Source organism: Centruroides vittatus, unplaced genomic scaffold, assembly GCF_030686945.1.
Source record: "Centruroides vittatus isolate TY-2023 unplaced genomic scaffold, ASM3068694v2 contig_680, whole genome shotgun sequence".
NCBI classification, from domain to species: domain Eukaryota; kingdom Metazoa; phylum Arthropoda; class Arachnida; order Scorpiones; family Buthidae; genus Centruroides; species Centruroides vittatus.
This window is the reverse complement of record NW_027122427.1, coordinates 137,006-149,451: the sequence shown is the minus strand read 5'-3', so window position 1 is coordinate 149,451 and position 12,446 is coordinate 137,006. Positions and strand designations below refer to the sequence as shown.

The 12,446-nt window shown below is 31.4% G+C and overlaps 1 protein-coding gene across 1 annotated transcript in view; it reads left to right on the top strand.

Annotated features, from left to right (window-relative positions):
* The window catches only part of RfC3 (replication factor C subunit RfC3), a 35,928-nt gene that overhangs the window by 790 nt on the left and 22,692 nt on the right, over positions 1–12,446 (top strand). Inside the window, exons 2-8 of the mRNA XM_067276207.1 lie at positions 1,711–1,775; positions 2,565–2,701; positions 2,876–2,955; positions 3,038–3,111; positions 6,755–6,914; positions 6,986–7,067; positions 7,860–7,989. Of these exons, the coding sequence (XP_067132308.1) occupies positions 1,711–1,775; positions 2,565–2,701; positions 2,876–2,955; positions 3,038–3,111; positions 6,755–6,914; positions 6,986–7,067; positions 7,860–7,989 (728 nt within the window). The remainder of the gene's footprint in view (positions 1–1,710; positions 1,776–2,564; positions 2,702–2,875; positions 2,956–3,037; positions 3,112–6,754; positions 6,915–6,985; positions 7,068–7,859; positions 7,990–12,446) is intronic.

Sequence of the window (12,446 nt, the reverse complement as noted above, 5' to 3'; positions counted from 1 at the left end):
ATGAACAGTCAAATGCCACTTTCCTTTTTTTTTTTGTTCAAGAACTACCGTGAATCAACAACTAGTGATGTTAAACAATTGGCAGCCTGCCGGCCCCCCTCCCCCGGAGTCCGTCAGGAGCATGAACAGTCGAACGCCAGTTCCTTTTTTCCTTTTGTTTATGCATCGTGACTCCTGATCGCGATAGCACGGTTGGCTCGTAGTACTAGCTGACTGCGAGTGAAGCGAGACTGAGGAGCCATAGCCCCCAAGGTTGACGAGCATGACGGTGTGCGAAAAGGACTTAACTTGAACTGTAGACAATCAGTGTGCTCATGGATCAACATCTGCCTTTGTTGAAAGTATATATGGCCGACTTGCTGGACTGCCTGTTAAACACCTGATAGGCTTAGCGGAGAGAGCGACACGATTCCTGATCATTGCGTGATTGCCGAAAAAAGAATGATAACTTTCTTATTTTTTGCCTCCGGCCCAAAAGTAGGGTACCATTGAACTCGTCTCGGTCCTCTGAGTTCAAATATATACTCAAAGTCCTGAAATTCCATAGGTGGTAATCTATAGTACACCCAAAAATACTATAAATAAAAGAAACATTTTATTCATTGCAATGATAATGCACTATAATAGTGTCTACTGCATGCGTATGTGCTGTGTTGTGTTTCTGTAAGGAATAAATGAAGCCATTTGCATGCGGCACACTCTCTCGAGGTCTTCCATGCGAGTGTGCGTCTCATAATTGCATCTCATCACACTGTACCAAGTCTCGATGAATTGTCGTGTCAAATACAAACACGTCATGTTACACATACGGATCGGCTCGGCATCAATCGAATATGGACATTTACAGATTAGTTTTCAAATATCGAAAAGGAGGACGTGTAGGAGGACACTTTTCGAGGGAGGACAGACCTTACAAAAGAAGGACTGTTCTCCCCCTAAAGGAGGGATGATTGGTCACCTTACAATAAAACTATGTGAACTTTCAATGCAAACTGGAAGACATGTTGTTTCGATTCAAAATATTTCCTTCAAACTCCCTGTAATGTTTCCATCCACAATTACTTCATTTACTTTTCGACTTACCATTCTTACGCTGTTTTAATACTTTTGAAATTGCACTCTGACTGATCTTTAATGTTTTTGTTGTTTGTAGTTGTTTTACCAGTATCTCTTGTTCTAATTACATGTTGTTTGATATCATTTGACATATCACATTTTGGCAATATTTTTATAGCATATTAACTATGCAAAATACTTGTTGACAACCTTTCCTTTAAAATGCCACATGGTAAAAAAAATAGTAACAATTTTAGACCTGAATTCTTCTTCACTTCTCCACAAAACTGATTGGTGCCATCCTATATAAGTAAATGAGAGAATCTCAATTTAGTATAGGGACTCCACACTGGTAACTGTTGTTTATAATCAAGCTTGGAAGTATAATGTTTCCCTTATATTTACCACAATATAGACTGTCTCTTATCACATCTTACATAAAGCGCATTTTGTAACTGACCATGACATCTTTGGATACAACAGATAATTGGCATTATCAGACCATTGTTTCTCCTATTAGTCTATTTTATTGAGGGTCAACAGTATTGTAATATATATTGCTGAGAATTTGAATGTTATTTTATAATGAAATCTTATGGTTTATTTATAATTTAATTATTTTATGTTTATATAAATATGTACATTATTTTTCAGGGTAGAAAAGTATCGACCAGCAAAATTAAATGAATTGATTTCTCACGAAGACATTATAAATACAAGTAAGATTTTTCTTGTATTTCTATATATGAAGCACACAATTCCATAAGGCTTGCACATAAATTCAACTTCAAAATACAACCACTTACAGCACCGTTATTGCCACAATAGTTTTGTTTTTGCAACAGAAAACATTACATTTAGAATTTATTTCTTCAATAAAACATATTTAAAGAAAAATAGCATTTACAATGTTATGGCATTGAATGCTCCATATATATAAAACTATATTGGTTTTACTGATTCATTAGATGTTTGATTAGAAACAGACTTTATAATAGAAAAACAAACATGATGCAATTAAACGGGAGGCATTAATACCTTACCACAGACACTGCCAAAAGGAGTATAAGAATTTTAATGACATATAAATAATAGAAAAAATTACTCAGGCAAAGTAAATTTATTATCACTGTGCATAAAAAGTACAATGATTGAAGATTTGTAAATGATATATTGCTGAGTGGGAAAAATGTTTTGAATTTTTTTATATTGCAGGGAGCCAAACAGTTTGCTGAAATGCATTTTGAGAAATGAAGTTACTTGAATTAATCACTTGTACTTTTATATGACAAGAAAAGATATTTAATGCATATTATTTTACTTTTTTAATAGAAAAACATACACATTTTGTTACATTTACAACATAAAAATATGAGAGTTATTAATAAGAGTCTGTTTACAATAAAACAGAATTTAAGAGACTTTAAAAATATGGAAATTCTGTTATGATTTCTTTATTAAATAAAATTAAACTTTTTTGTTTATAAATTAAATTTTATAACTTTCAGTAAATAGGTTCATACAAGAAGATCGACTCCCTCATCTTTTGTTTTATGGTCCTCCGGGTACCGGTAAAACTTCTACTATATTAGCATGCGCAAAACAAATTTATAGCCAAAAAGAATTTGGATCCATGGTATTAGAGGTAATATTAAAAAATATCATTAAATTTGAAATTGGATTTAGACCTATAGTTTAAACTAAAGCTAAAAGGAAATATTATATTAAACCTAATCTTACAAACTTTATTTAGGAAAGACATTTATACATTTGAAAGCTTACACTGTATAAATAGCTATACGTAAGGTATATTTTTCAGTTGAATGCGTCAGATGACCGGGGTATCGGAGTTGTTAGACAGCAGATCCTTAATTTTGCAAGTACACGAACAATATTCAAGTATGAACTGAATTTAAATATTTTGGAATATTTATAAAAATGAAGTAAATGGTAGTAAAACTATAATAATTAATTTCTGTAGATCTGGTTTCAAGCTTGTTATATTAGATGAAGCTGATGCGATGACACAGGATGCCCAAAATGCTCTTAGAAGAGGTATATATAAAATTTTAATGTTCTGAAAACTCAAATTTCATTTATTTAATTTTTGGCTTTTCTTCAAATATTAACCTGTTGCTATTAGATATTTTCTTTCCTGTCATTTTCAATTTAGATTTGTTTTTGTGAATTGACTTTTACTTTCTTTTTCTGGACTTTTTACTCTATTAATTTTAAATGAAGCAGATAAATTAATCCTACAAGTACTATATAGAATACTGTGTACATGTGACCTGCCTAAAGTTTATATAGGAGAAACAAAAAAGAAAATTAAACATAAAAGCGTTAAGAAACAACTGGCTGCCATCCATTTACAGTATGCAGGTTCATCTTGGGTCCCAACATGTAAATGAATATCTTTGTAAACCTAACTTACATAATATTAAAATTCTGCATAAAGAAGGAAATCAATTTTAACATAGATTTAAAGAGCATATTGAAATTTGTAGACACGTAAATAATATAAATTTAAACAAAGGAATGCAAATAGAATCATGTTGGTATGACATCATATATAGTAAGCACAATGTTGATCAGTAAACCAGTGACAGTTTGTCACTTACATTGACAGCGAATGTCCACTCGATAAGACTTATAACAGCGTAAGTGTTTCATAATTGTTTTTTGTACATGTAAAATATTCGTAACCATCATAGTTTAACTCTGTCATAACCCAAATTGTATTGGTACCTTATTTTAAAAAGTATTGTATAAATTTTTTCCTTATAGATGTTATACTGAAGAAGAATTGCTAAATATAGAGATTTTAAAATGAATATATAACTACAGTATGAATAAATTATATACAAATACTTGCATTGTTAATTTAGTCACTGTGATTCTAGACAATTGAAATTCGGCGTAGAATGTTGCACCAAAAAGTTTTTTGGTTTACAAATCACAAAAGAAATAAGAGAATTGTTTATACTTGAATCCCAGTAAAATAATTAAAATTATATTGGAAAAAAATTGTACATTTATTACTTTTAAGGAAAACACCTTTTTATTTCCTCTTTAGTGTTGCCAAGATTAATTTAACAAAATTGCCTGTGTTCAAAATTAATTGAGAAACTTTCTTCTGTCTTTTAGTATTATTGACCTTTAATATATTAAAAAAATATTCCTATAAAAACTAATAATTTATTTTATTTTCACATAATTTTTTAAAATTTTATCTGTAAAATTAAAATACATATTATGAAAATTTTAGGTTTTTAATTACAAGAGATGGATTTTAAAAAAATGAGTCTATTTTCTTTTGGATTATGATCTATAATAATAGTAATAGTAATAATAATAAAAATTTCTTATTCCAGGCATCACCTTCATGAAACCTAAAAACAATAATACCACAGACTGTACACAATATAGGTCAATTACATGTCTTTCAACTCTACAAATTATTGACAACCTGTATTGCAAACAAAATCTACGAACATGTTGAAGAACACAACATTCTTACGGAACAACAAAAAGGTTGCCGTAGAAATCACGGGATGCAAAGAACAGTTGCTCAGATTGAGTCATTCTATGGCAAGCACACAAACAACACAGAAACACACATATGGTATATATAGACTACAGAAAAGCATTCGACAGTGTTCCACACAGTTGGCTGCTACATATTCTACATATGTACAAAATACATCCATCACTCATTGCATTCTTCCAAAACACTAAGCAGCACTGGAGAACACTACATCTCAGGATTCATAACACTTCCATACAAACAAACCAAATATTCATTAGGTGAGGAATTTTTCCTTGAGTTTTGCTTAGCCCTGAATCCATTATCTAACATGTTAAACAACACGCAACATGGTTACAATATCAGACATGAAAAAACAACACAGTTTACATGTACTGTACGTGGACGATATAAAACTATGCATCCATACAAAAACAACTTCATCAATTCCTACAAATCACACATTCATACACCAAGGACATACAAATGGAGTTTGGCCTAGACAAATGCGAAACACTTCACATAGAAAAAGGAGTCTTGAAGAAAGGAGATTTTTTTTGCACTTGAAAATGGAGATATTGAATCCATGGAAGAGGGTGAGTTCTACAAGTATTTAGGATTCTAACAAGCCAAACTAACAGAACATGCACAAATAAAGCAAAGATTAATTAAAGAATACCAAAGTAGGTTAAATGCTATTCTCAGAACAGAGTTAAATGCAAGACATACAGTCAAAGCAATAAACACATATGTCATTCCAGTACTTACATATTCTTTTGGAGTTATACATTGGACTTACACAGATCTCGATCAACTCCAAAGGAAAACAAGAACTACACTTACTAAGCATAAACAACATCATCCTAAATCCGCCACAGAAAGATTAACCCTTCCACGTAAAGATGGCGGACGTGGCCTGATTGACATAGTTAACCTTCACTACAAACAAATACAGTCACTGCGAGAGTTTTTCTACAAGAAACAAGAAACATCACAATTACATAAAGCAGTAACTCTAGCAGACTCGAATAACACACCATTAAACTTACACTCACATCATATGGACACAACGCAACATATAAAAAGCACAGACACCATTAAGCAATCGTGGGCTCGAAAGGCACTCCATGGCAGGCATCCTTATGATCTGGCCCAGGATTTTGTTGACAAAACTGTGTCAAACAGCTGGTTAGCTCGGGGATGCCTCTTTGGGGAGACGAAAGGATTCATGATCGCCATACAGGATCAGGTCATAAATACTAAAAACTACAGAAAACACATACTCAAAGATGCAACACTCACAAATGACACATGCAGAAAATGTCATGTCATGCCAGAAACTATACAACACATCACTTCTGGTTGCAAACTCTTGGCACAGACAGATGATTTACATAGACATAATCAAGTAACAAATATAACATACCAAGAGCTTGCAAAGAAACACAAATTATTAGACATCCATGAACCATACTACAAATACATCCCACAGACAGTATTGGAAAACAACACACACAAAATGTACTACGACAGAGCCATAATCACAGATAAAACAATTTACCACAACAGACCAGACATCACACTCATTGACAAACACAATAAAATCACATACATTATAGACATATCTATTTCAAGCACTCACAATGTACAAAACACATGTACTGAAAAAATTAGCAAGTACACAGAACTCGCCCAGGAAATCTGTAGAGGATGGATAGGGTGCTTATTATACCTGTTGTTCTCTCCTCTACAGATGTCATACCACATACACTACACACAAGCCTGGGAACATTACAATTGAATAGAAACACATACATCACACTACAGAAGGCCACTATATTGAATACATGCCATATTGTTAGGAAATTTCTGAGTACAGACATAGACACTGACACACTTATTTAATTTTAGTTTTGTTTTGGTTGCTATGCCTTGACTCTAGTCTGGCAAAGTACACAGCAACCAGTGACAACTGAGTATAACCCACTACACCCAACATAATAATAATAATAATCTATAGTTATTTGTAGGCCACAGAAAATCATCTTACAGACCAGTTTCCTCACCACTGCTTTAGATTTTATATAAAATTGATTAACAAAAAATTTATTTAAATTAAATTTTATTTTTGTTGAATATTTATTTAGTATATATAAATTTAAATTGTTACAGTAATTGAAAAATTTACTGATAATACAAGATTCTGCATCATTTGCAATTATTTGTCTAAAATTATTCCTGCTGTTCAGTCACGTTGTACACGTTTCAGATTTGGACCTTTATCTCCCAAACAAATAGAACCTCGATTAAATTATATTGTCGAGAAAGAAAAGTAAGAAAATTAAATTTTAATGATTGGAATTTTATATATAAATTGCAATGTGTTATAACTTTTTTTTATAGAATTAATATTACTGATGATGGAAAAACAGCATTAATGGAACTTTCTCAAGGTGATATGAGGAAAGTTATAAATATACTTCAGGTATTTGAGAATTGTTAAAATTCTTCACATCTAACAATAGAAATTGTTAAGAGTTGTTTCTTGTTTAATGCAATTTATAATTGAATTAATTCAAGCAACCACTGGATTACATTCTTTTCTTCCAGAATATTCTAAATTATTCAATAAATTTTAATTAAATTATAATTATTAAATTTAATAAGAGATGGCACCTAACGCCTTCCTCTAGAGACAAATTATTTAGTAATTAATTAAATACAATTGTGGAAAAGTAGCCTGATGTAATCTGGTAGTTGTTTGGCTTTGCAAATTTATCGACTTTTGTGAAGTTTCTTTATGAATTAATTCAATTAAAGAAATAAAATCTTGCATGTAATTTGCTACGAACAAGGGCAGTACAAAGTTTTTGAATGATAAGTCTAATGATATTTATCTAAGGATCTCAACACCATTCCACAAAGTGTCCCTGAAAGTGGGCTGTGGTCAAATTTGGTCTCCAACCCTAGTAACAGTCCTCCTAAAAGTCATCTTTTAATATACGCGAGTTAAACCACGTTAAAACTAGTTTAACTGGTGTCGGTCCTGACAAGATCACAATTTTCCCGAATCCCGATCTATGTAAGCTCGATAAAGCCATCCTTCGACGCAGTGAGCGGACCGAAAGTTCCGACAGGGCGAATGTGTTTTGCTAGTTGCGTTACTAGGTCTCAGTAATGACCCTGTATTCTCACACTTATTATTACTATTATGATTTATTTATTTGTATATATTTCTTTTATATTTTAATACTAATTATAAAAGCTATATTTTTAGAGTACTGCTATGGCATTTGATATAGTCAATGAAGAAAATGTATATACTTGTGTTGGTCATCCTTTAAAGTCTGATATTAAAAACATTGTAACTTGGCTTTTAAATGATGATTTTGTCACTGCCTATGAAAGTATCCTTTAAACTTATAATTAATTTTCTGTAATTTTAAATAATGTTTAATCTGTAACATGATGTTTTAATAAATGTGTAGATAATTATTGTGAAACTATTTTTATACTTTAATTTAATTAATTTTACTTTAGTAAATAATTGTAATGATTAGATGAATAAAATATATTTTATAAAATTTACAATTAAAACATTAATTAAAAATAATTAAAACATGCCAGAACAAAATACATTACCAAATTTGATGCGTAGAAGTATCACAAAAGTGTCTTCTTTTAATTCTTAACGTCCTTTGTACACTTCAGGAACAGTCTCTATGGCCGAGTTGGCCTTTCTTTATAGGCTACTTTCTCCATCTCAATATGTAAAAATGGTTAAAAATGTTCCCAGGTTTTCGGCACAGTATAAAATTAATTTACAATTTAAATATTAATTAAAAATAATTGCATTTTTCCATATTGAAGTGGGGAAAGTAGCCCATAAAAGAAGGTCGACTTTGCTGTAGAGACTGTTTATTCCTGAAGTGTGCACACTTCAGGAACAAACTCAGCTACACCATTTTAGAGTATAGTATAACAAGTAGCAGTTTGGATACTTTTGTGATTTTACACATTAAATTTTGTAATTTTATAAAATTATTTATTTTCAATGAAATAGCAATGATAGTATTTTCTGTGGATTCATGTTACGAAAATAGCAAGTTATTTTTTATTTTATTTTTAATGCTCATAATTTATCAATACATATGTAACAACTATAATTTGTTGATAATACATAAAACTCTTGATTTACACAGTACTCAAATTGCATGATTTTAGTTTAACATGGTCAGAAAAATGTGAGAAAATTTTGTTTTATATGATAGAGTTTCAGTTTTACATAATATTTTAAAATACTTATTATGGTTTTATTCTAAAATTAACTACAATTAAATCTTGATGTAGTATTCTTGTTTGTACCACTGTCCTAGAAACTTTAATTTCTAGAGTCTCTAAAAATATTATACTTAAATTATGGCAATTAAACCTGCATCAATTCTTTCTCAATTTATCTTTTTCTGCATCTATTGATCAGAATTTCTAATCCTGAAGAATAATTCTAGACTATAATTTTTAAAAAGAACAATATCACATTTACAAATCTTAGTGCATAACTCCAAAAACTTTGTCTGCTGATATGTCATGATCAACTTTTCAACAGTATTCCCCTAAAACGATGTAAGACTGCCAATCTTCTAATATAATTTAATTTATTAATAGTGTTGCTGACATCTGAGCAATGAATTGTTTTTAAGGCTCTGAAGTGACTAAGTTATATGAGAAGAGGTCGTGGGAGCAAGCTGGAATGTGTAGAGGCAGGCTTTCGGCTAATTTTATCCGGCCCGTTGAAAAATTCCGCACGCAAATTTTTTTAAACTCTTTTATGAGATTTTGTTGACATCAACATTATTAGTGTGCGTACTGTATATATAATAGGCGTAATAAAATGGGCGGTCGGCTGACTACACTAGTGTGGACGATGTCGCGACGATCGCTCTCAGGGCGGTTTTTTCGTCGAACACAAAGGAGATCGCGCTAGGTTCGAAATGCATGTGTGGACGGCATATGCTGCACTCCTCTCACTTTTCGAGGGACGACAGGTCGCACCACGCGTATTGTTAATTTTGATTTAGCACTGATCGCATACTCTTTTTTGTTCGAGTCTAATATTAGTTTGCAAATATAAAATTGAAAAAGTGGACTTTTTGTAAGTAAAATTTTAAAACATTGGTTTTATTTTATTGTATTAATTAAATTATTTATTTGTAGACCTTTGTAAAATGAGTCAATCTAAAAAAAGAAAAGTTGATTTGGAATGCAGAAACTTCAATGAAGCTTGGACGGTAAAATATCTTTTTACAAACATTAATAAGAAAGCAATTTGTTTAGTTTGTCAGGAAACAATTGCTGTTTTCAAAGAATACAATTTAAACAGGCACTTTACAACAAAACATCCAAAATATGCATCACTTTCTTTAAAAGAACTTCAAACTGTAGCAGAAAACTTAGCAAAAAACTTGAATAAGAAACAAAATATTTTTACCAAACAAAGTAATATAGAGAAATCTACCACAAAAGCAAGTTATGTTGTCGCACACAAAATTGCTAAGTTCTGTAAGCCGTTTTCTGAAGCAGAATTTGTTAAACAATGCATGGTACAAGTGTCGGAGATATGTTGTCCTGAAAAGAAACATATTTTTGAAAATGTAAGCCTTTCGAGAAGAACAATAGTACGACGGATTGAAAATATTTCAGGAAACTTACTTGACCAGCTAAGAACAAAAATTGCTGATTTTACCTATTGTTCTCTGGCTTTAGATGAGTCCTGCGATATTACTGATACAAGTCAATTATTAATATTTATTCGCGGCATTAACAAGAAATGTGAAATTAGCGAGGAACTTCTTAGTGTGCATCCAATGAAAGATACAACTACTGGTGAAGACTTCTTTCTCGCTGTTGAAGAGTGTTTAGTTAAAGTAAGTTTAACTTGGAATAAAATAGTAAGCGTCACTACGGATGGTTGTCCTAGTTTAACAGGGAAAAATGTAGGCTTACTTAAACGAATTCGCGACAAAGTAAAAGAGTTACAACCAGAACACGATATATTATTTTTGCACTGCATTATTCATCAAGAAGTGCTATGCAGAAAAGTTTTGAAATTGAATCACGTCGTTACTGTTGTGACCAAAGTTGTGAATTTTATCCGAGGACGTGCCGTAAATCATCGACAGTTTGTTGAATTTTTGAAAGAAATTGAAAGTGACTTCTACGAAATTCCTTATTACACTGAAGTGAGATGGCTTAGCATTGGTAAAGTTTTGGACAGATTTCAATATTTGCTTGATGAAATAGTATCCTTCTTGTCGATAAAAGAAAAACTACATGATTTTCCTGAATTGCAAAATAAGGCTTGGCTAAACGATTTCTCGTTTTCAGTAGATATCGTAAAATATTTGAATGAACTAAATATAAATCTACAAGGGAAAAACCAATTCGCTTTCAATATGCACTCAAACGTCAAAGCATTTATGACAAAACTCAATTTATTTGCTGAAAACTTTAATAATAAATTATTAAATCATTTCCCCTCATTGCAAGCACGGCGAGAATCATTGAAAAATACAGATTTTTTTAAATATAGTGCAATAACACAAGACCTGCATTCTGAATTCCAAAGAAGATTTCAAGATTTCAAAGCTATTGAAAAACCTTTATCATTAATTAGCCAACCTTTCAATTTCGATGTGCAAGAAGCTCCTGTTGAAATTCAACTAGAACTAATTGACTTACAATCAAATAATTTACTAAAAGAAAATTTTCACTCAAACGAATTGAGTGCTTTCTATGGCGCTTTGAATAACGAACATTTCAAACATTTTTTGAACTATGTTCAAAAATACCTTGTTTTATTTGGTTCGACATATATTTGTGAAAGAACTTTTTCTTTAATGGTTTCCACGAAAAATAAATATCGATCACAAATTACTGACGAAAATCTACACTCGGTATTAAGGATTGCTACAAGTGATTTGGAACCCAATTTTGAAGAAATAATGTCAGATGAACATTCGAGATTTCACGTTTCGCATTAACTTTAAATATTTATTTTAACGTTTGATGTTTTTCTTTTCTTTTTTGAATTCTATTTACTATTATATTTACGAAATGCAATATAAATGTTAAATTGTAATAACTATGTGTCAATATAAAATAATTTGTATCGTTAAGACATAAATAAGTAACAAAATAAAATCTTTCATTGACTGGTTTATCTAATAGCCATTTATTTATAATAATATTTCTTTAAAAATTACGTGACATATTTTATTCAAATTGAAATGATACTTAGTGTTTTTGTCAAAAAAAAAAAAAAAATTGGGCAGGGAAAAAACTCCATCCAAAACATCCGCTTGTGCAAAGCATACGCGGTATAGTCCTCCGGCCCGGGAGACATTTTGAAAATTTCATTTTGGCCCGCGCTTTAAAGTATTTGCCCACCCCTGCTCTGAAGTGACTAAGTTATATGAGAAGAGGTCGTGGGAGCAAGCTGGAATGTGTAGAGGCAGGCTTTCGGGCTACCTATAAACTTTTATGTAGACATTTTTTTTTTGTCTAAATTGAAGAACCCAACAGTTTATTGCCTGTTATTCAATGATAAAGCTTAATTTTTAGACTATATCTCTAAGGTCCAAACATCATATACAAAATACTCATGTTTATCCCGATTTAGGAGTTTTATTGTCATATGTCAGTTACACCTCAAGGCACTTAACTATGGGTTGAAGGAACACGATGGATGTTGACACTACTAAATGTAATACAGCCCTATCTGCGCTTTTAGATCTATTCCCAGTAATTTTATGATATGGGATGAAGCCAGGATGATTAAGCAGATGCTGGATACATCCAGGGCTAA